Genomic DNA, 26,967 nt, shown 5'->3' with positions numbered 1-26,967 from the left:
TGATGTGAATGGCTTTTGTGATGGTTGTTGCATTTTTACATTCCTAGAGAAATGGTGCATAGGCAGGCAGAGTTCCTTTAAAATAACACAGTCAAAGTTATAGAAGGTTAGTACAGCACTTGAAATACCCTTTCCTGGGAATTTTCATATCTCTGCTAGTATCACAGACCCTTCAAGACTGCTGCTTTTGGCAAATCTTAGTACTAGCAGCAGCAAATGGAATCAGAAATTATTCATGCAGCCCTGTTCACCTTTGAAAGCCAGAAACACTAAATATTAAAATCTCTGTTTAAAAAGAAAATAAATTCAAACTCAGGCATACCAGACTAGTTCTGCTCTCACAGATGCCTGGATATGAAAGAGCAGAATTAGGTAACACTGTCGTTCACACGCTTTTAACCAGATCCTCTGGGGAGCCCTGGGAGACAGAGGCTGCTGACAGAGCTGACAGGTCTTTGTCTAAAGAGGTTTAGGATCCAGGTGCTTTTCGTGCCCTTCCCAGGTCTGTTTAGGCCCTGTTGTGGACCTTGGGTTAGTCACTGGTCCCCTCTCTGCCTCACTTTCTCATGCTGGCACAGAGATCATAAACCTGCCCTGGCTGCATTTGTGAAATACCTTCTGACCTCTGCCTAGGCAGTGCCACAGACGTGCCAGGGCACTGGGAGTGATTTTTGGAGACTTCTACACAAACTCTGTGGTCTCAGTTCTTCTTTCCAGCCCAAGTGAAAAACCATCCTCGTGGATTTGATGAGGATGCACCAAATCAGAGCTGAGACCATAAGCAAACTTGTGACCCCAACGTCTGCTGTGGAGCTGGACTGGATGTTACCCTTCGAGCCTCGGAATTAGACAGTCTCAAGGCCCTTGCTGTCTGTCCCCCAGGCTGCAGGGACAGGGGCAGCTCTGTCCCAGTGACTGAGGTGGATCCCCTGCTGCAGCAGCAGCAGCTCCAGCGGTGCAGGGCAGCAGGACAGCGGGGCTCCTTCCTGCAGCACCGGCCACGCAGGGCACAGCCTGTTCCCTGGCCCAGGACAGCAATCCTGTGTTGCTCACAGACAGCTGGCTGAGAAAGCAAACTGCAGGGAGCAATTTTCCCTTCCCCATTCAGCCCTTCTTCACTAAGGCATGGTGAGGATCATCCTTGCAGAACGACAGTGCCCCGGCCCAGCCCAGCCAGGCGGGACAGCAATTTGGGGTCTGCCCAGCAAAGGCTCTTTGGCAGAGCAGCCCTGAGATGCTGAGCAAGGGGCTTTCCCATTCCTCAGCTGCTTAACAGGGCTCTGTCTTGCTCAGACAAGGAGGGAGACCTCACTCCTCTCCTGCTCCTCCCTCCTGCCCAAATCAGGGGTGAAGCTGAGGCAGGGGGAGACTCGGGCTTTGCTTTTCTCCCCTCAACCTACAGAGCAAACAGGACGATGAGATGTGCTAACAAATGTGCTTTATTTTACGTTTTCCACAATCATTAAAGGTTTTGTTGAACATTAAGGATTTTTTGTTTAATTCGATTGATCAAAATTCCATATTGAATTGGTTTGGGCCATTTTAGTACAACCCCCTCAAGTCCTCACCTGCCACTTAACCCGAGGGTAACCCCCATAGGGTAACCCCTATAGAGGAACTCCCTGCAGCAGCAGTTGTGGCTGGTGAGCATCACCCTGCCAGCTCTCCCACCTGGCCCTGGGGGTTATCAGCAGCACAGGAGCAGGGGGGATGCACTGGATCCCTACTCAGGGACAGTTCATCTTGTCAGCTTCACCAGTTTACATCATCAGAGAAACCTGTCCCAGCACAGGGATCCAGTCACTCACTTACCCTAAACCAAGAACCAGACTGTTTATCATTCAATCATCTATTTCAATGACTGATCGTTTAAATGTAATATTTTAGATTCTTACAGAAAAAAATAAAAAGAATTGGATAAAATGGTGATTAAAATCACAGTCAATTTGCAATGCTTTCATTGAAAGTACCCAAGCAATCTGATTTAAAAAGACGTTAAGAATCAAAGCCTATTTTTCAGAAATGTCAATAATATTCCAATGCAACTTGTCCACTGACCTGTGACTCAGCGGGTCATTTGTGAGTGAGTCAATCTCACAAACCTAAGACTGGCCACATTTACCAATGGTGAAACACCACCAATGTCCAAAGTTACGTCAGAAATTAATTTGGTCCCAAACCCCCATCTGTGTACTCAGTGCAAAGAACCGGCCAGCAATCGCTGTCCCGGGCTTTCAAAACATCGAACACATTTGGAAACAAACTGTTGCCTTCCTGTTTCCAAAGCATGGAGCAACGCACCGAGTCCTACCAGCACATCTCCTGAATCCTCCCTTCACACACAAACCTGAAGAGATAGTCTTCATCCTCCATGAGAGAATCACTCATGAGATGGCAGTGAGGCCCCATCCTTCACATCCTGCCAGAAGCGCCCGGCCACGCCGCCTTCCCCCAGCCAGGCTCTGATACACTCACTCACATTGGGTTGTGCATAAATAATCCAGTTGCCTCCACCCTGTTCCCAGGGCTGCTCTCCAAAACGAGGTAGGGTATCAGAAGCCAGAGTAGCAAAGCTCTCCGGCTCTCATGGGGGGACAGGCATCTACCCAGAGATGCTCGATGCTTACGGGTGGTCCAGTTAACAACCACCTATGACAGAAGGACTCTGGGAGAGTCAGATTTGTACCTGCAGAAGGTGGGGAAAGATCTCCAGAGAAAATAACAAATGGATGTTGTGACACTGACCAGTGTTTCTAAAAATAAATTTGAACCAGAAGGTCCCACACAGTGTGAGCAGCCACGTGGCTTTTCCTCCTGTGCATACTCTGACGATTCCAGTGCCCCAGTCCTAAGTGAGTGAGTCCTTCCCCGGGGGTGGCTTTGTTCATATTTTATTTAGTGCACTTAAGGTGACATTTTCTACAGCTGTCACAAGTGAGGTGGCATTTTCTGCATGGATGTTGGCCCAAGCAGGGAAGGTCCCCAGCTGGAAGATGCTCTTGGCCCATGTGTTCATAGCCAAGCTAAGAAGCAGAACTCCCATAAGATTCATGAGCAACCCAGTTCTTGCCTACAAAAGAAATACAAAGACAACTGTTGAGTTTAGACTGGACATCTACAGCATGTGAAGTATGAAGCTATTTGAATGTAAACATTATAAAAATAGGAGGCTTCATTACCGTTAATATTAGCAGCATCTTAAGCAGGCTTTAAGCCACAAAGGCCATTCTGCAGATGCTTACCAAGCTTTGATCCATCAAAAACATTAACATCTGTGCAGCCTCAGGAATGTGAGCAAGAACTGGGACTAAGCCTAATTTTACTCATAACCTTTATTTCACTGAGCTGGGGAACTTTTCCTGCATCCAGAAACCTATGAAAGTTGAGCTGCTGAGACTAGATGAACAGGAGCAGGGTTTGGGAGAAGCTGAGCACGTTCAAGACCACTTTTGTCACCATTTGGAGCCATGATGGCTCCAAATTTCACAAAGACAAACTTTCATACAAGCACCTTCCAAGAACAATATCAGACTTCTGTCTTTTCACTTTACTACATATTGAACTTTTAACAATCCAGAAAATCCCCTTTTTAAACACTGGGGCTGATTGTTTTCAGCATTTTCTGGATCTAAAAGAACTTACCATATCCTTGACCATCAAGTGTCCAGAAGAAAATGCAATCGAGTTAGGAGGTGTTGAGACTGGCAGCATGAATGCATAGGAGCATCCTATAGTTCCTGGTATCATTAAATAGAGGGGATTTACTTTCAGACGAATTGCCTGGAAAAACAGAAAGGAACAAAAATGGCACCTTGGGGATTTGGAGTCACAGACAGATGAATCAACGAATGCAAACAGCCAGTGCACCATAGGGAGTCCTGTCCCACACTCTGTCATAAATAATCATGTATCTCACCAACAGTCTGAAGGATTGTTATCCTCCAGTGTCCATGTTGTGCTGCAGGCACTTGCTTTGTTGCTCCCAAGGATTTCAAAGTGCCTGAAGCCCAGGAGCAGGAGAACTACACAGTGCCTGTCCCAGCACAGACCCCACACAAACCTGCCCACCCAAGGGGCAGGGCAAGGGGGGGACCAGAGGAGCAGCTGGGCTTGCTGTGGGACGACCTTACCAGCTCTGCCAAGACAGGCAGAAAGATGATGATGGTGGCGGTGTTGCTGGCAAACTCCGTGAACAGGGCGATGACAACCGTGACCAGGATGACAGCCACGGGAGGGGGCACCCCCTCCAAGGGGTGCAGGCGGCCTCCAATCCACACAGACAAACCAGACTCCTGCAGAAGGGGACAGCAAAAAGGAGAGTCATCCTCCTGCACCCCTGCAGGGGAAGTGGTCCTCTCCTAGAACAGCAAATGACACAAGAGACCCTCACCAGCCCCTCTGTCCTCAGGGTGTCTGACAGCAAATAGTTTGCAAGGAGTTGTAACCTCCTTGGCTATCTGCTGTGTGCTGTTGTCACTTGGGGTTGAGAAACATATCCTTTGAGTGAGGTGACTCCACTGGCACAAGTTTCCCAGAGCCAAGAGAACCCCAAGTGGCACCAGGATAAAATCCAACCCTGCTGGGCAGGATGACTGCCATGTGGCATCTGTGGTGGGTCTCACCTCACAGCCCTTGGCCATGGCAAAGCCTCCTCCAAGAAGCAGGATGATGTTCCAGGGCACGGTCTCTTGGGCCTTTCTCCAAGTCAGCAGGGGCTGTGTCTCTGTGTTTGGTGCTGGACAAAGAGGAAAGCCCCATGTCACACCCACCCAAAGAAGAGCATCAGTCATCACCCAACAGAATGACATCATGGGCTTGACAGCAGCACTGAAGCTCACTAACTGCAAGATGCTGATAAAATATACATATGGAGCCTCTCAAGTTAATTAAGACAATTAAAAGACCATTTAACATTGTATCGTATCTTAAAAAGAAAAAGGAAAAGAAATTCTAGCATTAGAGTTTTCTTTGGGGCTTTCTTGAGGGAACATTTAATATCAGGTTAATTTTCTCTCTGCAACATAAACATTGTCTTCAGCAGATGGGAGTCCGTGGAAGGAGGACATTTTCTGCCATTTGAATTACAAAGATGTTATTAATTTTCCACTTGTCGTTCAACAGCCGGCGAGTTTTTATAGCAGAGAGTTCCTCTCCCCTGAAGGTCATCTCTTAATATGTGATGAAGTGAGCTCTGTCATATGGAAGGATGCACTAATGGGACTGTAATTTTCTGTTGAACAAGGGCACATATTTTATCCACAGGAGGCCTGATTAAACATCTTCCTGTGTATGGACAACACAACAAATGTGCATGACTCAGAGCAGACGGTATTTTGTTCCCACAGACCCCAGGCAATGCTCCATCATCTGCAAAGGGCCTTCATCAGCTGCTTCTCCACATTAAGACCATCTCTTATTCCAAGAGGCTAATGAATTAAAATTTTTATCTCATTGCAACTCAAGACATCAAAAGGCTCCTGGTACCAAAACCTGATGGAGAGTTTGAGCTTTAGGAGTTTAAATTCTAAATTGTTCTAGGAACTGAGGAAGTGAACCTATTTCTGAGTATGGACAACCAGCCCAGCTCTGCCCTCTCAGAGGTTCATGCTCCCCTCAAAGGACAGGAGTTTTTGGAGAGTCAGCCACCAAACCTCTGTTCCACAATCAGGTCTGCTACAGACAATCAACACTGATTTCAGTTTGCTTTACCCCACCATGGCATCACCCCTGACAGTTACATGAGCAACTGAGTCATTCCTGCCATCAGCAGCAGGGCAGTGGCTGCTAAAGCTCTCCTGGTACTTCAGAAAAAAAGCCTCTGTTGGATCAAATGGCACCTTCAAGTCACGCTGCTCCAGACAGCCAGTGCTGCTGCTGCAGACTGGGGCAGGTCCAAGGGGGGATTATCTTGGCTCTTGCTCCACGCCTGCCCTGCCAGGACACAGGCAAGCACAGAGTCCCTGCCCAGAGGGGTCTCCTGCTCACCTTTCAAGTCAAACCACCACCTGAAGGAAGGCTTTTGTGAAGGGAAGAAGAACAGTATAATCACAATGGTGATTCCTGTAACTGCATCCGAGATAAACCTGTCCAAAAGCAGCAGAGACACATGTAAGAAGCACAAGCCTGTAGAATTACAAAGTTTATGAGAACAGGGATTTACCAAAGAAGATTACAAGTTTCCACCTGGTTTGAACAATGCTCCTTGTTCACTGTTCTTTTCTTTTTTAATTCCATGTTGAGCTGCATTTCTATGGTGGGCTGTGAAACCCCCAGAAAAGTTGCCCTACAAAAGTAAAAACCAAGATCTAATTCCCACCACACTGATGCTCTGGTTGTTCTGATTGTGGAGTTTCCTCAGTTCACTGCAGGGAGGAAGAGAGGCAGAGCCCAAACCAGCTTATTTATATGAGCTCTTTGCAAAATGCTCAAACTCTCAGACTCCATCCAGTAAAGAGCTTAAGCACGTGTTAGATTGTAAGGAGCTGTTAACTGATGAAGAAAAATTCTGTAGCTACTTTGTTATATTAGGGAATCATTTACTAAACTAGGGCTTTATTTGACAAAATAACAAAACTATGAAGGTCTCTCCTGTTAAGAAATAGCAACACCTTCTCAGAGCTTTAGCATTCCCCAGCTGCTGTATCCATGAGCTTGCCAAACAGACAGGAGAGCACCCAGGGGTCAGCTCCTGCCATCTCTTTTCAGCCTCCAGACCTCCAGTGAAATCGATATATTGCATAAAGAATTCAGTATTTCATTGTAAATGTACCTATAAACAACATTCTCAACGTTAAGTCCTAGGGATGGCCTCAGATAGACACATCCCAACTTCTCACTGGCTTCATGTACCTCCTCTGCTACTTGATTCTCAGTTTAATTAATTCCAGGAATCCTGAGTAATAGTGTTAAGCAATACAATCAGAAACCCAGGAATCTCAATGACTTGGAAATGCTATTGAAAAATGGGACAGTGAAATGAAAATAAAGTCTTACCCTGGTGCAAACAAGCTTGCCCAACCTGGAATGAATTTAGGATCCCTGGAGAACAGCATGATTGCAAACATGCAGAAGAAGAAGAAAATTGCCTGTTCTGCAAACCTGAAATGGAAAGAAATGAGTTTAAAATGCTGATGTGCCAAAAGGGTGGATCCAAGCTAGGACAAGTATCCAGCTCCTGCTGAAGCAGGTTGGGTGAGAAAGGAGGCTGGTTTTCTAAAAACAACCACAGTGAAACACTGGAATAGATGTTTAAAATCTCTCTGAGCACAAGCAGGGGCATATCAGCCATTGGGAAGAGGCGGCTTGTGCTGATTTTTAGTTATGGGGCTGCTAATCAAATTGGTAGAGCTCAGCTTAATGGACTTGCCCACTCCTAGATCTCAAAGTGGGACTTTGATTCTTTCAGAGACATTTTGCAGGCTGCTTGATAATGTACTGAATGGAACAAATAAACCAATTTCTTTCATTTACAGCACAGGCACAGACAATTGTCTTTGAAGAGCCACTCCATGTTCCACACAACAGCAATAATTACAATGTCAATAGCACGGCACAAACGTTGCTGAACCTTCCCAGTATTGCCCTGAGTATGAAAATATTATTTTACAGATGGGGAAACACAGATCATTTAAGGATAAAACCTACAGTTTCAACAACCCTCACAAGCCCTGGCTGACTAGACTATCAGTGGCTGGTTGGACATATCCAGAGGTTGATTTCTAGAGATACTCAACTTTTCCTGCTTCCTCTCCTCTTTTTGACATTTCTCCCAAGTCTAAAACTCATGTTTCCTTCTGCTGGTGCTGTTCTCCAAAATATGATCCCCATCATTGCAATCTGGACCAGCTTTTTCTGTCTTTACCCAGCTAACACAGTTGAAGGAGTTATTCAGAAAAAATAATGTATTCCATGACATGGATCTGATTACTTTCCATATACTTAAGATTTCTTAAAGTACATCCGCAATCCATATGATTCACATCCATCATATGATTCACTAGCCTTTCAAAAAAATGCCTCCTGCTTTGTAGGACAGGTATTCACAAACCTTGGGAATTCAGACTGTGTTGGTTAGCACCTAATGCACAGGACTGGGTTTGCTCCTGGAGTAGAAAAGTCACAAGCAGTAATTAAACAACCCAGCATGAATTCCCTCTATAATAAGAACGTCATTCTTGAGAAGATTTGAGTGCAAGCTGCTGTTTGCAGCTATTCGTGTCAGCAAAGGTGAAGAGGCTGGAGCATGCAAAAAGCAACCTCCAGCATGTTACAAACGGGCTGAGTGGAAATACAGGTATAAGTTTCTTCTAAAAAAACCCCATTCTCACCAGTCCTCCACTCTTAAGACAGGATGTTTCCAAACCCACTCAATTTCTTTCTCATTTCCATCCCAAGTTTACAACTCACTTTGTTGGACCCAGTTTCTGATAGTCCTCCTTTATCACTTCCTTGGCTCGGGCTTCTGCATCCACTCTTATATTTGACTTTTTTGTTTTCCAGCCTCTGCCAAGAAACACAGTTACATTTTTACATACCTCTGACATATGTGACACGTAGTAAATGCTGCATTTTCTACCGCAGCACATTCATGACTCAGTGTGCTTCTCCAGTGCCTGCTCTGCAAGGTCCAAGGAGCTGCACATCTCTGGCAGCTCAGTTTGTTTTATCTTCAGATTATCAAGACTAACAGCGAAGGTCTCTGGTGAGATAAAGGCAATAAGGCCCTATTTTATACATCCTTCGTCTTTGCATTCATAGGAAGGAGACCCTGCAGAGGTGAGGACGTTTCCTCTCATTTGAATTCTGAACTGTTTCCTCCAGCATGGGCTGTGATTGCCAGATGAAAGCCCCAACATTCCTCGTCTCTGGCAGTTACCTACTTGGGCAGGGCGACGAGGGATAGGGTGACATGGAAAATGAATCTGTCCCTTCGTTTCTCAAGTCACTTGTAATTTCCTGGGTGATCCCAGGATGCTGCTGAGGATCAACAAAAATGTGAGGAATTTCTAAGTGGCCAGGAATGTTAATGTGCTCCTGGCTAAGCCTCTTAGCCCGGCTGCACTGACCCAACACGCTGTTTGCTCCTTTGTACCATGTGCATACAAGTGATATATTCATATCTCACACTGCATCTCCCATCACACCCCATGATAATAAACCTGGTTTCTAACTCTGCCTGTGACCTTGATTAAACCTACAAACCCAATTTGCTGCATCAGATGCATCTGCCCATCCCTGTGGTGCCTGCCCTTCCTTAATTCATTTACTGCTTCAAAGGGATATCGTGGCTGGATCTTCTGTATGGATGATCATTCAGAAGCTCCTGCACCTCAAGTAGCTCTGCCTGCCCCTTCAATGTCTTGTTTTTCTTTTTGGAGGAGGGGTGTTATTAACAGCAGCCTCAGCTCAGCCAGCCCATACCTGAGGCTTTTAATGGCTTTGGGATTCAAGCAAAGCCGAGCTGCTGCTGGAGCCTGGGCTGTGCTGCAGACAGACACCAAGGAGAGAGTCCAGCCCCTGTCCCCGAGTCATCACAGCCAAAACATCCCAACAGGCTCCTGTGGAGCCTTGGCTGTACTTGTGGAGCTTTGCAGTGTCTCTTCCACGTGCCTTGCCCCTGGGGAACACTGGTATCTGCGCTGGCCCAGCTATCCCAAACAGCCGGGCTCTGTGCTGGCAGGGACAGGCCAAACAAAACACAAAGCATCACGTTCTCCAAGCCCAAGAGCAACTTTGCATCTCACCAGGGGCTTTGGCCTCTTTCCTCACCTGATGGTCAGGGGCTGTGCTGGGACAATGCCCCAGCCCTCACCACAGGACACGGGAATTCAGGCTCCACACTCCACGAGCCCTGGGCATGTGATGTGGAGCAGAGCAGGTCTCAGCCAGCCGAGCATCCCAGGGCAGCACACAGAGCTTCCTGAGAAGCCCCACCAGCAAGTTAAGGACCGGCCTTTGGCATCTTCTGGATTAAAACTTTCCCACTGATTTCTTTTTCCTGCGTCTGAGACAGTGTAAATATTTGGACACCTGTCCTCTTCTCTCCTCCCCCCATCTCTACCCACCACTTGCATTTTAAACTCAAAATAACAATTACAGACTTTTCTAAATGTTACAAATTCCGTAGGGTCCCCGGAGGAAGCAGGACTCTGTCCCTGTTACTATCACACATGAGAGTGTGGAGGGGTAAAAAGGGCTCCACATGAGCAGCATGCCAATGCTGCAATTGTTTTAAGTCCTGTACACTGGGGGTTGCATGTGTCCAGCAAAGATTTACTGGAAAAACATGTTATTCTCAGTTACAGATTAACACGTTGTTGTAAAATTAAGCCCTGTTGTGAAGTAATCTGTTCCAAACCCAAGTTTCTGCCCCAGGAACAAAACCTGGCTCTTGTATGTTCTAGGAGATTTTTACTTCTTATTTCAGGGGAAGCAAGATTTCATCCTGGTCCTCCAAGCTAGATCCTACTTTTCTTTTTTCCAGTGAAAGTCTTCCCCTGACCTCCACAGACCCAGTTCAGGCAGTAAAACAACCACTAAAAACTGTATGTTTAACTAAATTAATATAGTACATACTCTGTACACGTATGTGTTTCAGTTGGATAAAGTATATGTAATAATAAGATATCTTTAAAACTTTCCTATTGTATATCAGCTTTTTAAAAGTAGATGACTTATAGGATGAGCATGCTGGAGTTAATTATAAAATCCCCTCCTTCCAGGAGATGATCCTGGGTGGTATCAGTAGATTTAGGACGAGAATCAGGATGAACATGTATTTCACAATGCCAGTATAACCAGACTACATATATGTATAGTGCATATCAACATACCTCAGGTTAATTCCTCCATACAGGATGGAGATCCATAGCCATCCCATGAGAAGAAAAATCAGCATTAAAGGAAATGCAAACATAAACCAAGAACCAAAGTTCACCACATCACATTCTGGAAAATAACTAAGCAAATGGGAAAAATCAAGTTAATGCAAGAAGGGAAAGCAAGCCTTGCATTTATGGGTAAGCAAACATCTGAAATCAGCAGTGAAATATCCCACAAACCTGCCACTGTGCATTTAAAAGCTATTGCTGGGTGTGCCTTAGGAGTCCTCTGGGCACCAGGAGATGTGGGAGCGTTGTGTTGGGACAACCCCCCAGGATACCCTGCCACCCCCATCTCACCCTGCCCTGCTGTGTGAGCCTGCAAGGAAAGATCTGGAAATCTCTCTTCAGTGCTTTCCTATTCCTGAACACCCAGGATTAAAACCTGCTACAACAACTGCTGAAGAGTCTGAAGATGAACCTCGCAGGGATGCTGCAGTGCCCAGGAGAGGCTGCAGGTACTTATTTAAAGAGGCCAGCAGAGTTAAGAACTATCTGTGGGCACTTAGGCTGGCACAAATCTCTGCTCCTATGCACATAGGAGGAATCTTTCCTAACTAAGAAAACAGGCCAGAAGTGGTGGGTTCATTATTTTTCTTTCTACCATACAGCAGTAGCTATAATTGCTCACAAAACACTGCACAGCTTGATTCATCAAAACAGTTAGCAGGTTAATTGCAGGCGTGGAGTCAAGTCCCATTAAATTCAGTGGGTTTAAGAGCATCAATGAGGTGAAGCACATATGCTCCAGTTTGGCTGACAGCCTGCCTGGCTACACTGGAAACCTGCTTATTACAGCTAAGGCTACTGCAACCATTCCTCTGCTTTCATTTTCCAAAATGTTCTGGAGCAGCATGACTTTTCCAGACCAGCTCTCAGCACAGAAGGGAATTGCCTACAGGGATGGACAACATGCCTCTGTCTTCCAGGATTTACAAAGCTCCCCAGGATAGCCTGCTATACCTCTTCAGCTGTCCCAGAAGGATGAGGTTTGGTGCAGTTCCCGTCAGTGTTGCTGTACCTCCAATGCTGGCTGCATATGGGATTGAGATGAGGAAACCTTTCCATATATTTGTTTTGTATTCCTCCTCTTTCTTTAAGTCTGAGAGAGCATCGCTGGAAATCTCCTTCTCCTCCGACAGATCTTTGCTTTAAAACAGTCCAAAAGAGAATCCGGTGAAAGCCCTGGTTTAAATACAGTGCAACCACTTCAGAGCCTTGACAGAAGGAAAATTCCCAGTTTTTAAAAATCCAAGCTAACACTGTCCCCAAGGACACCTGAGCTGCAGAGGGGTCCTGCTCAGTGAACCTCCACGTGGGACCAGCAGCCTTGCAGAGGGCAGAGCACCCCCAGCACCCATCTGGAGGAGCTGAGGGTGCCTGTGCCTTGCCCAGCCCCTCAGCAACTTGTAACCCTGAGCATAAAGTCCACAGGACTGCTAAAAGGAAAAACACCTAACATTTGATAGCACCAAGAGGAAAGAAACATCTGTTCCCATGTCCCTGAAAAGATGCTTTCTTCCCATCCTTGTTATCAAAGCAGGGCCATCACTAGTGTGTAAATCCTGGGGGTGGAGGGGTGGTTTAAATCACCAGCTTCACACATTTGATGTTCCTGAGAAAACCAAGGCAAAAATCCCCAGCAGGAGACACCTCTGGCTATGATTTCAGAGTGGCTGAAAAAAACCTCTGCAACGATTTGGACATGCAGAGGGACACTGGACACACAGAGGAGGGCTTCTGTCATCAGGCTGCTAGTGACTGGGGTGTTCTGGGTAATCAAAACATTGCAATGATTGAATTTCAAATTCCTAAAACTTGCTCTAGCTCAGGGGATAATTCTCTCTCGACTCTCTAATACAAACTTTATAGTTAACTTACTCCTCAGTACTTGCCAGAAACTGCATCTCAGTTGGTACAGTGTAAAGTTTATTCTGCTGTAAAGATGCTGAAAAAGAAAGATGAGGACTTTAAAACAGTTCAAAGCATCTAGAAAATTCTCCTTGACCCAAACAGAGGGACAGAGGAAACAACTACCATTGTAGAGGAGGGGCTGTGCAGATGAAGGGTGAGCTCACACCAAGGGGATGGGGTCAGGAGCCCCTGGCAGGGATGAACGAGCCCATCTCCTCCTGCCAGCGCTCCGGTCCCACCACAGCACCAGCTCCTCCTCCAACACCCACAGGCACTCGGTCCCTTTACTACTTCTGCCACAGGTCAGGCTTTGGGATCTTCTAACACAGTCAGGAGTTTCAGGGCATCCCTTATCAAGTCATGGGTTTGAGGTGTTTTTTTTTGGGGGGGGAGGATTAACCGTAAGTCATTCTTAGGAAGAAACACTATTGGGCCTGATGTATCTGTAAGGCAGGTTCCCCAGGGTACAGCAGGAGCACTTCCTGTCACTGAGCTTCATTCCCATGGGATGAGAATTTTACCCCCTGTAGACATCCAGTGCAGTCACCATAAAGCTGTGATTTCCTCTTTAAAGATATTTGGGGATTAGGTTTTGTACCAGGTCCTCCGAAAGGCACCCTGGCAGCAGGGACAGTTCCAAGACCATCATCCCCTCCACAAATGACAGACCCCAGAGGCTGAGCCAGCCCCTGGCACAAGTTTAGGGCCACCCCGGGGAGACTCTGTTGCATACCCAGTTCCCAGGGACCCTCCTGCACACTTCACATGGGCTCTGCCTCGCTGTCCTCCTTATTGCCAACCACAGGGAACACAAGCAGGACTCAGGAGCCCTTGAGGAAAGGGATGTTTTGACCAGTATCACCAATGCTCTCTGGCAGTAAACTGGGAGTTACACACCACTCAACCACAGATACCCATGGGAGAACTCCGAAATCAAAATATGGAAATACAATACAATCAACCTTTGTTACCAGACCTGACATTAAGGCTCATGGCATTTGCAGTCATGGTTTGACCTCCTGAGGTTGGGAGGTGTGCTATCACCCCCCATTTTCCATGTTCCTCTCAGGACTGGAGCACTTTTGAGTTTTATCCATCTTCAGCCTGGGTGGCTCTTCCCCATCCCAGCTGGCTCTGCTGCCTTTCCTTGTGCTCTCTGTGTGGTTTTGGGTCCTGAGGTCTGTGTCCCTGCACGTCCCTGGGCTCTGCAGGTCCCTACATGCAGAGCCCAATTCCTGGTGCTACCACCCCAGCAGTCCCCAAATTTCCTTGCACCCCTCCTCAGCCTGGAACACCATCCTCTTCTACCCAATATGCCCCAGAGACCTAAAGCAGGGCATGGAGAGTGGCCAGTGGTCAAAGTCTCTGGACTCACTCATGTGTGTGCCAAAGACACCGACCTCGTTCCAGCCTAGTGAACCAAGGATTTTTGCAGTGTCATGTTTTACACATTGTTAATTTACTGAATTGGAGTTAATTGGCTTGGGCACACACATGCTGAGCTTTCATCCCAACCTTGCCACGATGGAAGGATGTAATTAGAAGGATGAACATTAACCTGTGGTTGACTGTTGATCCTCCAATGCATTTAGTCCAAGGTCTCTTACACTCCTGTCCCAACTCAAGCCTACTCCTGGCTCTGCAAAGACATACTTCATTCTGCCTCAATGTTTTTCAATTCTTTTTCTCCCTGCTAAGCCCAAACTCCCATCCCATCTGGCCAGGACCATCTGTGAGTTCTCTCTCAAGGAAGGTTTGCAAAGGTAACCACGCAAAGAAAAGCCAGGCATACTGCAGAGCTTTTCCTACAAAACCCATAAAAAGGAGTTGAAAATGATTACAAGTCCGTAAGTCAGAAGAGATCAAGGATAACTGAGGTTGGATCTGGCTGTGCACACCTCTCACAGAGCAGAATGAGGATTCTTGTGGCCATTTCACCAAAATACCTCATATACCTTAGAGGCAGAAATGCTCTTTGTAGATAATTTTGGATTCTCTCATCAGGAAAAAAATGTGACCAACTGATCAGAGATCACTCAAATTCTGGCACTGTGTGTGTAAGCAAAGCCCTTCACAAAGCTGGTTTCATACCCTTGTTGAGATTTCTTCAGAAAATCAAATGCTTTTACATGACACATTCTTTAATATATTTTTAATTATTATATTTAGCCACCCAAGTATTTTTTAATCTCCTGGACTCTACCACAGGGTTATGAAACCAAGTTGATTTGCAAACTGACCTTATCATATGCCATTGTACATGTTGTCTTCCACATACAGCCCTCTTAGCAAATAAATGTCTTTTTTGGAACAGAGATTATAATTCAGTTGGATTATAAAAACTTGTTAGAACTGTGAATCAAGTATACCTTTTTCTCAAATGCTTGTTCCTTACATTCAGCAAGGTTTCATCAGGTCTGTGAAAAAAACCTCACTGCAACAGCCCTGACTTTTGAAAGTCTCTACCTTAAAAAAGCAATACATCATCACGCCATCCCATGATATTTGCAAAGCATCACTTTATTCATTCTTCTACCTGAGTGCCTCTCCCTTTGCCTTTTCTGGCTTCTCTCACCACTGCAAGTGTTGTGAGTCAAGGATGTTAATTCTGTGCTTGACAGTGTCTAGGACAAGGGGGCATCTTCCTTTTATGTGTTCCCAAACTCTGCTGTATTTACAGTCACAACTACACAGTCAAATAATTTCAGAGGTTGGGGTCAAGAAGGTTAAAAGCAGACTGACAAAACACAATGCTTCTACAGAACAGGAAATCATAGCAAGAAAGTCAGGGGGGTTGATTTTAATAGATGTGAACAGTCAAAAATTCATAAAGTAAAGGTGATAAAGCAACCTGGAGTGCAAATATCTCATGATTGCTAGATGTTAATGATGAATGATTAATTATAACTTTATTAGAGTGTGCATGTTTGAGTCTTCTTCTGGGGACTCATTTATCTGCCTTAGGACTCAGTGGGAACCAAAAAGCCATTGCTTTTAAATCACAGAGACAGATGAATTACTAATTAGTGCAAGGAGAAGCTGTGACTGCTGCTCCAGCTATCAGCAATAGCTGCCAAGGGGACTCCAGGAGTTCAGTTATGGCTTGCTGTTTCTTATCACTGCCTGCCAGAAGCCCAGACTTCTGCTAAATGAGAGGGCTGAAGGAAGCCCTTACCTGACCACATGCCCTTAACCCAGCCTGTCCACGGCCTGCTCAGGAATGGCACCAAAGAGTAGCATCAGGATGGAAAAATCAAAAAGCACTTAATAAACAGGTATTTAACCTGCCAGCCTTCCCCTGAGTCCTTGCTTTCTTTTCCAGCTCAGGTTCCAGTTTCATGGGGGAACAAACAGGAAAACAAGAGGAGAATGCACCAGCCCCAAGCACAGGGCAGCCCTGCGTGCCACAGGGAGGGACCCAGCCTGTCCCTGCACCATTGCACAGCACTCATCATCTGCCCTGCCTGCAGCCCTCCCTGGCTCCTGCTGTCCCCTCAGCAAGGCACCCCCACAAATCCCACTGTGCCACAGAGCTGGATTTTAACCTGTGCCAGCAGCAGGTTTGTGGAGCAGGTTGGCTGGGCATCAGTGCTTCCTGGTTTTCCAGGCAACCCATAACCATTTCCTCCTGCAGGACATGAGGAAGGGGCAGATAAAAAGGAGTTTTATGCCTATACTCTTCCACCGTGGGAATAGTGTGCATGAAAGTGGGACCAGCACTGAGACTGAGCTGCAAGCTAAGGAATGTGGTACTTGTGCCAGTGAGGTGGATAAAATGGGGCGTATTTGATGGCAGCAAATCCAAAATCCACTCAGCTGGCTTATACTACTGCCCTGTCTCAATTACCTTGGTTTTCTTCATTTTCCCTGCTCATATCCTTAGATGTGTCTTTCTCCCCAAAGAGGCTTTTTAAAATTGCATTTGCAATTGGAAGCATCATAGCAGTGGAGGCAGTATTACTTAACCACATGGACAGGAAAGACGTTGTCAACATCATCCCTAAAATTAGTCTGGAAGAGAGAAAAAAGGAAAAGCTGAATACCTTCAGTTTGGCAAGTTCTCTGACACATTACAGCTATAGGAGGAACAGCTCACGAGCAGGGATAACAAAACCAATAGCAAAAAGGACTTCTGAGACCATCCTGTAACTGGACAGGGCACAGACATGGGGCTGAACCAAATGATTCTCCCTGTGCTCCACGGCCTCTGAGCAAAGGCAAACAGCTGAACAAAGTCAATAAGCTGGAGAAAAGAGGGTGTGGACAGACCCCAGTATGGGAGACATTGCATCAGGGACCAGCACAGCAGCTTCCCCAGCCCCTGCAGCTCACATCCCCCCAGAGATCCCCCTGCTCCCGCAGTCACCTGGCTGGCTGCACTCCCACCAACATGAGGACCCGGAGCGCGATCCTGCGGTGCAAATTCCACTCCTCGATGGCCGAGGCCATGATTAAGCCGCTGAGGAAGAGGAAATTGGTGTCTAAAAAGTATTGTGGGCAAACTTTGTTAGATGGGAGGATCCCCAGGAAGGGAAAGAGGACGATGGGCAGCAGAGCCGTCACGGCCAAGGGCAGCGCCTCGGTGCACCAGTACAGGGCCATCAGCAGGATCACATAGAGGCATCTTCCTTCCTGCAAAAGGAGGAGAGGAAAAGCGAGATGTGACATTACAGAGGCACTTTGTCACTTAGAGGCACTTAGATAAGCAAAATGCACCAGTTACTCCTTCAAGGATATAATAATATTCCTCCCAAATCATTTCCATCAGGCACAACATCTTTCCCCCCTGCATTGTGTAGGCATTCAGGACTTGCACTGATTCCCCGAGACCACAGAAAAACCCAAACCCTCCTTGGTTGCCTGAACTTCCCCTGGGCTGCAGGGTGGCAGTGCTCAGGGGCATCAACCAAGTAACCTCTGGAGAGCCATGTTTGGGGTCTAATCCTCAGCAGGCACTGCTGGTAACATCCTCAGGTGTCCCAGGGTCTGACCCATTTAATGTTTGTGCTTCCCCTCCAGCTTCCACAGACCGTGCTCTGCATGGCTACGGACAAACAGCCTTGGGAGGTGTGTGTTCCCCACATTTGCAATAGGCAGTGCACAGAAAGGTTTCTTTCCTTGGATTGGAGCCTCCCGAGAGATCTGTGAGAAACCATTCCATGGCAACCCCTCCTGGTGCCCGCGGAAATCAGTAAATCAAGCTCTGAGGTGTCACACGGCTTCCTGCGGGCAGGGAGCTCGCCCTGCCTGGCACTGCCCTGGCACACAGTGTGGATCCATCCATCCATCCACCCAGGAGGTACAAACTAGACCAAAGCCATTTGTCATGGCAGCCATGCCCAAAGCAATGAGTGATGGAAGGAAATCTGGGGAGCAGCCCCAAGCCCAGGAGGGGAGAGCCCTGGGGGGGAACCCAGCCCAGAGCTGGGCTTGGTCACCAGGGATATTGTCAGTGGCCATGTGGCAGAGTGCCCTCAGCACTATAAATAAGAGCTGAGAATCATTTGGAAGCCACGGAACTATTTATTTTATCACTTTTCCAGCTTGTTGAGCAGGTTGAATTGCTACTCAAAGCCACCTCTGTCCCTCTGCTGGGACCTTCCTGCCCTGGACCGGGTCTGGGCTCACTGGGCTTCTGCGAGGGAGACAATGGCTCTGCTCCCTGCCATGGCTGGGAACTGTGGGGAGCTGAGTTTTGGGGATAACATGGTCTCAGCCACAGCACCTGAGGGTGCAGCACAGCCACCACCTGCCTACAACCCAGTGCAGACCTGGGCTGAGTGGGGTCAAAACCAACATGGATCTGTCCTTCAATACATCTGCAGTGAGGGTTTGAAAAGTGGCCAAAATGGCAGAAGTTGTGATTTGTTTTCAGCACTTTGGCTTTGCATTTACAAGTGGTTCTGCCAGTACTGCTCCAGCACTTCAGTGCACGTGGAAACATGAGCGCTGCAGAGCTGAGCACAACTTGATTTTTTTTTTTCTCCATACATTAATTATAGTGGTGCCAGAGCTTCACACAAAGTTCCCAAGATCTGGATTTAAAGAGTGCTTTCAGACCTAATTTTAGATCCCAGTAAAATGACATATGAGACGGTGTGAAGTAAAATCCTCAGGCTCCCAGCTCAGCCCTGGCAGCTTCACTTCCCCCAGACCAGCAGGACCAGAGCAGCAAACCTGGCAGAGCCAAACTTTGCAAAAATAAGGGGTCATGTTTTAAAGTGTTTGCACACTAGATTAGTGATTTCATTCCTGTGGCGACTGATAATTCCTCTTTACTCTGGTTCTTTTTATACACCAAAGAAATAGCTTTGCTCTCATTAAGCCCTTTTCCATTTGATCTCCAAGGGCTGTATAAATAATTGTTTTTCTCCCACTGGCAAAATATTCTTCCGTTTCCTGGAAGGAAAGTTGCACCAAAGTCAGCTTCAAAATAAAAACACTTTGCTTCTTACAGGAGTAGAGCAACTGAAAATATTTAACAGTGCCTTGATACAAGAGCATATCAGTGAAGGCTTTAATTGACATTATGAAATAGATGAAGTACAATTTAGAAAACTAATTATAAGTAATGGATATTTATTCTCTAGTGTATGGAAAATGTTCTAGAAAACATTGCAATGAAATACAGCATGAATCTAATAACTCCTCTTCACTGCAAGATCAAAAGCCAAGGGGTAAAACTGAAACAGGGTAGAAAGAACTGCTATTAGGAGGGTTTCCCTGAATTTCTGAAACCTGTACTGGTCATCAGCAGGTCACTTGAAGAAAGCTGCAGTGCTGTTTTTCCAATTTATTCTACCCCAAAAGAGGACAAATTGCAAACATATAATAAACAAGTATTTAATTTAAAATAGGACCATTATCAAACAAAAAAATGAACAAAACCACTTCAGAATAAAACTTTGATTTGGACCAGGCACTCCCAAAAACAAAAAACAAAACAACAACAAAAAGGTAAAGCCATTAATAAAATTGAACCAAACTCTCTATAACATTGAAAGTTTTTTGCTTTCAAGATATTTTGCAAGTGTTAATTAATTAATGCCCCCAATGCCCAGTATGATTATTTAGTACACAGACAATAAATGCTAACAAATGCCAGGAGAATGGTCCTTTAGGGATTTGGCCACGGCTGCCCCAGGATGAGCTGAGCTGCAGCTGCTGCTGTGAGTGGCACCATCACCCCCACATGATCTTTATCCTTCAATCCCTTGGCTGCATCCCTGTCAGACTCCTTCTACTTCTCTCATCTCCCTGCAGCTTTGTATTGATTTTTTTCAACCATTAGTTTATCAAAGTTCAGGGGTAAAAACAGTGGCACCTACGAACTTTAAAATAGGTCTTGTGATTGGGTTAATTTTATAACCATTTAATGATTGCCAGGGAAGTGCTGATGGCTCTGGACTGCAGCAGCTCTTCTTCCTGTTGCTCAAGAGCCTTGGGATTGACCTCTGCCCCTCCAGACACAGATCCTGCCTTTGCTACACTGAAAGCACTGGAGATTTTCCACACTGGGGGACCTGCTGAGCCATGGCAGAGGAAGCCAAGCCACGAGCCAATCTCCTGTGGGCAGGAGAGCTGGAGGTCTCTGGGAAGGGCAGGTGAGGTGCCCAGGGAAAGGAGGTTCTGGCAGGGAATGTAGGTCAGATAAGGTGAGCTGGGTCACCCAGACATAGCACCAGGACATGCATGAGCCACCAGGCCCCGCTGCCAGCCACCAGGATCCTGAGCTGGACCTTGTTCTCCATCAGACCCAGTGCCCACAGCTTCCCCACCAGGCAGACTCAGCGCTCAGAGAAGCCCTGCCTTGGCACTGCCAAGCTTTGGGTTTTCCCCACCAACTTCTGTATGCTACGTGATCATCAGAGCCTCACCACCCCCACCCAGGCAAACAGGGCTCCTCCAGGACCCTGATCCCAACACCAACAGATAGTTTGGATGCATCAGAGCTTCTCAAGCCCTTTTGTCCCACCACTACCACAAAGGAACGTTCTACCTGCAGTGTGCAGAACTGCTGGATGTAAAAATCACCGAGTGTTCTCAAGTCACAGCTGTGACTGTGCTAGTGGCCCCCTTGCTCCCACTGCCTGCTCTCCAGTGGGATAGATGTGTGAATCTGATTTCTAACACAGCTCCTGTAAACATTATGTAATCTGGACCTAACCCAAGCCCTGTTTGCCAGCCTTCCTGCCAGTGGAGTCATTTTGCTCCCACCAGCTATTTCCAGAATGGCTAGAAAGGGGCCAGTAACACAAGGCCACAAGCTGCAGGAGCTTCAGGGAACCTGTTTTGCTCTGCTAAAATGACAAAGCTAATTAAACACTTTTATTTGAACTTGAAGTATTTCATAGTTAAAAAAAAAAAAAAAAAAAGAAGAATTTTCTCTGTTTTAAAACAGGACAGCTGAAGCTCAGATAAAGTGGGCAAATTGAATGTGTGGCAAAAAGCCACTGCCCCAGCAAAAAGCAGCCTGGTAGACTCACACTACTCTTGCTCAGCTTGCACGTGTCCCACACACACAGATATCACGTTAACCCTCTTGACTGTGGGCAGCCAGGCCAGTTGCTGTGTCCAACTAATTAAATATTGAGCATATTACACGTGTTCAGATATGACATCTCAATGTTACATATTGCTACCTCACACCTCTTTTTGGAATCTGCTTCCCAACAGGGGGCTACAAATCAGCCTGACCCGTGGTCAGCATTCCTGGGGATCTCCATCCACCCTGGGGCTTGTAGAAATGCACCTGCTTTATTATTTATTATTCACAAAACTCCTCAGGCAGCTCTTACAAAACTGTGGTATGGAAGCTACTTAAACCTGTGGATTTTAAAGTAGCCAGGGTTGGACATATGTACTTTAACTTCTCTTTAGTCACTGTCACAGTAAAAATATTTCATTATCAGTCAACTTCTCGTGCTAAAGGACTGCACTTTGAGCACTTCGCTGAAGACAGAACAAAAATGTTTCACTGAACATGGCTTTTTCTGCATCTGACAACAGATTACCATGGGTTGGATTCCTTTGTACCACACCATTACACTCATCACTCAATACTCTGTCCAGTGTGTTCTTCCTCAGTTCTTCCTTCCCACAGAATGATGGAATTGTTGAGATTGGAAAAGACCTTTATGATTGTTGATCATAAAACATGACCACATATTTTCTGTGGTCCTCAGCATCCAATTAATACTGACTCTTGTCCACTTCCCTTTCCCCCCACCCAAGCATTGCTGCTTTCACATCCTCCCTGTGCCAGCTCGCTTTTCTCCAGGTTTGCCCTCTCTCCAAACTGAAACTCTCAGTGCATATGATAAAGGTAGTCACCCTTCTGTCAGTGATCACCCCTCTTTCCCCACTGAAGTTCTTCTTCTCAGCTTTTAACTGACCATTGTTCCCAGTTTTGTGAAACTGGCCTTTCTAAACCACCAAGCAAGTACTCAGCAGAGATGGACTCTGTGTATGAAATGTATAATCAGGTTACAATCACTTATTTGTCCTGCCAGGTTGCTCCCTACACTGCTCCCTGCCTGTCTGTGCTCCTGCTGTGCTCTCCAGTCCAGGATCCAGTTCCACTCCACCTTGCAGGACACCCTGCTCCCAGCCCCACTTGCCTACATTTGCATCACCCCTGTCCCCACAAAGCCACCCTTCACAGTCTTTGCTTTCCAGAGCAAGCAATGTCATTTTTCTTCTGGAAGTTCTTAAAGTCTCCTTGTTCTAACCAGGAGGACTCATCCGAGTTAATTTTAAATTGCTCTATGGCCACCAAGGAAGTCAAGTCTGTTCTCTGAAGGCACTGGGCCCTATTTGCCTGCTCAGAGCTCCTTTTAGCAGATTTGGCTGCCTCAGCTGTTACCAAGCCAAGAGGCTGTAGACATTGAGTTCATTAGAAGCTGTTGGAACAAGCTCTTTGCACAGCTCATTAAAAGTGCCCCCCATGCCCCTTCCAGCAGAACAGTTCCTCCAGCCCCTTCTGCCCTGCTCCAGCTCTTTGCAATCATTCACAGCCCTCCGAGCAGGGGGGTCACAGGCACTTCCACTCACGGGACAAATATTCAGCTATTTCAGCAGCAACTGGAGCGGGAGGTGACACACAGACCCTCGTGCAGAGAAGGCTCCACACAGAGCATTTCCTTCTGCTGCTTGATGTGACAGACACAAGCCACTGTTCCAGCCACGGTTTGGGGATCACACCCTGAGGTCTTGGCAGACCCACTCACAAAGCAGAAATTTCATTTTTCTACATAAGAGACAGGAGGCTGCAGACAACAGCACTTATGCAAGTCTCTCTGTCCACAACTGCAACCTACAAAGGGCATCAAACAAAAACAAGGGCAATTAACATCACATCAGCACCAGTGCCAGCCCTGTCACCGTCCCTCTGTGAAGGGACTCACACAGAGATCTGGAGAACAACCACTGCAGGGTGAAAGCCAGCCAGAGCTTTAATTGCAGCTTGCAGATGTGAATGCTGGAGTCCATCTGCAGTAAGCAAGACCAGAATTAATGGATGATTTTTCTCAAAGGATTATTTTTCTCTAGGGAGATGTCACCTAGGTGCAGGTTTCACTGGAAGATCCAGTGCACCCACACCACAGGGTGTCACTCAAAAGGACACACTGATGCAAGAAGCCACATCCTATTTGTGGTTCTCTGTTATATCAGCTTCAAGTCAAGATTTCTTGGTCTTCAGATCCAAGCAAAACACTGTCCTTGAAGCCAAAGCTCAGTTGGCTTTTTATGGTGGCAATCCCTTGGAGAATTAAAATTGCTGAGCATCCCAGGGGGGAGAAGGTAAATGATGACACGACATGGGAATATATTTTAGCATTCCCAGAGCAGGAAGGTACTGCAGAGATGCCTGTAAGATTCCTTTCCACAAGGGAAACCTCACCCTGGGACCAGCAAAGGCTGAGCCTCACTGCTTCTCATCTCCTACCAGTTTCTTTTACACCCTGCAAGGCAGCACACTGACCATCCCAGCAGGAACACGGGGCTCTCCAGCCCATCCAACTCTCCCGAGTTTCAGACGTGTGAGCACTCAGCAGCATCACGGTGGTTACAGTGACCTCACCTCACCCAGGAGCTCCTCCTGCCCCAGCCTGCTTTCCCTGGATGCCCTGCCTGGGACAGGCTCCCAGTAACACCAGCAGCAGCCCAGTCAGTGGAACACCTGCAGCAGCTCTGGCTGCCCAGGGCGCGCCGGGACAGACCTCCTGACTCGAGGGGCGCAGCCGAGGGCACGCGGTTCCCGTCACGCGCCAGGAGAACGTCCACACTCTGCCGCCCTGATCCCCTGCCTGCTGACTCCTCGCCTGTTCCTCCCCCTTGGTGTTTTCACACTGTGGGTAAAAGCGTAACCTGCTCCTTCCTCTCCCACAGCCCCCCTCGGCTCGGGCTGTGGAGGGGGCTCAAGCAAGTTCCAGACGTCAGAACTTAATCCCTTGTTGGTGCAACAGCAAGTTTCCTTTCTTGCTGAACAAGTGAGAGAGTTTAGTGTTGAAACTGTGGATGAATCATTGACCCCTGAATATGAACAGACACACTTGTGTACAGCAGCTCACAGCTACAGGTTCACCCCTACTCCAGACTCTGGGAGAAGTTGTGGAAGCTGCAGCTGGACTTGCTCGAAACGTGGTTAACACCCACAGGAGCATTGGAGTTAGACAGGAACCAGCACAGGTATTGGAGAGTCTCACTTCTACCACCAGTAATGCATTTAGTGCCCATGGAAAATAAAGAACAGCCCCCTAAGATGAGTGGCAGAGCAGCCAGCCCTGCCAAGGTCTCCTTCCTTGCCCACAGCTGCCCCACTGCTTTGCCACCCCCTGAGTTGCAAACATTTCCCCTTTCCTTTGATAAACCAGCATTGATCAGACTGGACTGTGCATGAGGTCCTCCCCGGATCGCACTCCAGAGTGATCAGTAGGAGTGGAGCAGGTGTGAACAGCACTAGTAGAGACATTTTCTTCTGAACATGTGAAGAAATCCCTTTCCTGAACACCCAAATCTTTCCACAGCCTGTGTGACACTATACACTTCTACCAGTACACTGAGTATTCAGATCTTGCCACAGAACCGGGTTCATCTGTGATTTATTCTCACAAATAGCCCCTGCACGGTCCAGACACAAGCTTGCACTGTATGATCAGTGCATCTCCTCACCCTCTAACCATATCTCACAATTTTACAGTTGCCAAGGTCAAGCAAGATACCATTAAATATACTTGACATCATTTGTTCAGTTACTGTAAATGAGCCTAGAAATGTAATTATCGCTCCACTTATGAATTGGCAAAGTAATTAAATACCTCTTGTGCAATGTGCTTTCTGCTCTTTGAGGCAGACTTTTAATATAGTCCTATTCAGAACTCAGCCAATAATGTAAAATAGAAAAACAAAGGGAGATTAAATCCAAATAAATTTCTCTTTTAATATAAAGTCATTAAATAAAGCAACGATCATTCTATATTATTTTTTAATTTCAGAGGTTTATTTTGTATCTCAAATGAAAAGGTTTCACCTGACAAACATTGTACAGACTCAGTGCCAACTTTGTGTCCTTACAGCACCTGAACTATCCTGTAATCACTAAGCACTGATCAGTATTGTCAGATGTAAACAAAGTCATTCTCAAATGGATCTGAGTCAGAATGTAAGAGTGAAATCCTGCACTGAAGTCAACGGCGCAAGATTCCACAGTGACTTCACCGTCCCGTGGACTTCCACACAAGGCTCAGAGGCTCCTGGTGCACAAGAGATGGGTATGTGGGACAGCTGCAAAAATCCTTCAGCCTGCAAAGTTTTGCAACAGGTTGCTTAATGTGCAGCCTAACGCACATGCTAAAGTACAAACCTTAACAGGAGAACGGTCTTTCCACGCCTACAAACCACCACAAATATCTTACTCACAAAACCTTTCCGGATACGGCACCAAAGGTCTCCCCAGGAGTCACCCACGGGGGTGTGGGTGGCACTCGTGGCTCCCTGGCATTCCCCAGCCCCACAGCACAGGCACGATTCCCCAGCTCTGCGGGTCCCTCTCCCCCTGCCCACACCTCTGCCCGCTGCCACTCCCCTCCCTAAGGGGATGGGACAGCGATGCCAGGCAGTCTAAAAGTGCCAGGCACTTACCTTCCACCCGAGCTCTGCCAGCCCCTCTCTGGGGGATGCTGGCCATAGACCTGCCTCACCTCTGTTTCCCCAGCTGCCACTTGGGCACCACCAATGAAAACTGCAACAAGGCACTGGGGTACCAGCAAGCAATCCTAGTTAGTGCCACTTAGCTTGAGCTGATGCTGACCCCAAAGTTCGTTCCACCTCCCAATGTCTATGGAAGTAACAAACAGCTCAATTATCTATCCCTTCTTCCCCCTAAAAAGCTGAAGTAACCCCAGGATGTCCCCTCCATTCGAACTCTGGGGTGGTGTGGAAGGGTGAGCTGTGGCAGCCCACAGGCTTTGTGGTCCCCCCCCTCCATGGGCAAACCCTGGCAAGCAGGAGGGTGACCCTCTCTCGAGCCGAATATTGTTGGGGCCGAGGCGAGATGTGGCACAGAGCACCCAGGCTGCGTCTCCGGTCCGTGTCCCCAGAGCTGAGTCCCACGGGCTGTAACGCTGTTTCATACCCTTGGTCCGTGTCCCGAGTCGGCGCCCCCGGTTTGTGCGCCCGGTCCGTGGCCCCGCTTGGTGTCCCCCAGTCAGTGTCCCCGGTCAGCGCATCCCACTCGTGTCCCCCACTCGCAGTGCCCACCCGCGCTGCCCGGCCCGTCCCTCCCTCCCTGCGGGTGCCCGGGCGCGGTACCTTGGCGGGCAGGCTGAGCAGGACGGGCACCAGCGCCAGGGGCGCGCAGAGCAGCACCACGAACCGCCGCACGCTCCACGCCTTCTTCACCAGCGCTCCCAGCGCCGCCATCCCGCGCCCATCACCGCACCCGCCGCCGCGCACCCGCTTTATCCCCCGGGAACGGCCGGGGCGGGGCCCCCTCCGGTGGGAGGGACCCCCACCGCCCTGCCCCGCCCTGCCTCGCCCACCGGGAGGGGCCCCCGCACCGCCCCACCGCAGTTCGCCCCCTCTATACTGACCCCCATCCCCGATACCCCCCCTTCATACGGCCCTCATATCCCCCCCTTTCCCCCATCTCAACGGTTTCTCAGCCTTTTTT

The 26,967-nt window shown here is 47.5% G+C and overlaps 1 protein-coding gene across 2 annotated transcripts; it reads right to left on the bottom strand.

Annotated features, from left to right (window-relative positions):
* Positions 1 to 1,419: 1,419 nt before the first annotated feature.
* On the bottom strand, positions 1,420 to 26,771 carry SLC13A3 (solute carrier family 13 member 3). Of its 2 annotated transcripts, none has more exons than XM_051803029.1 (13): positions 26,607 to 26,771; positions 17,161 to 17,426; positions 16,642 to 16,805; positions 12,762 to 12,828; positions 11,844 to 12,029; positions 10,833 to 10,958; positions 8,407 to 8,502; positions 6,994 to 7,098; positions 5,986 to 6,083; positions 4,623 to 4,735; positions 4,131 to 4,292; positions 3,643 to 3,780; positions 1,420 to 3,070 (listed from the first exon to the last, which is right to left on the bottom strand). In XM_051803029.1, the coding sequence occupies exons 1-13, from the start codon at positions 26,715 to 26,717 to the stop codon at positions 2,885 to 2,887; spliced, it is 1,818 nt and encodes a 605-aa protein (XP_051658989.1). In that variant the 5' UTR covers positions 26,718 to 26,771; the 3' UTR covers positions 1,420 to 2,884. The 2 variants fall into 2 exon arrangements, with proteins under 2 accessions (XP_051658989.1, XP_051658990.1); XM_051803030.1 differs by lacking the exon at positions 26,607 to 26,771 and adding an exon at positions 25,716 to 26,196.
* Positions 26,772 to 26,967: the final 196 nt, after the last annotated feature.

Source organism: Manacus candei, unplaced genomic scaffold (assembly GCF_025592945.1).
Source record: "Manacus candei isolate 608988 ecotype Guabito, Panama unplaced genomic scaffold, ASM2559294v1 h1tg000057l, whole genome shotgun sequence".
Lineage (NCBI taxonomy): Eukaryota > Metazoa > Chordata > Aves > Passeriformes > Pipridae > Manacus > Manacus candei.
Note: the sequence above shows the minus strand (reverse complement) of the source record. Positions and strands in the feature narration are given on the sequence as shown.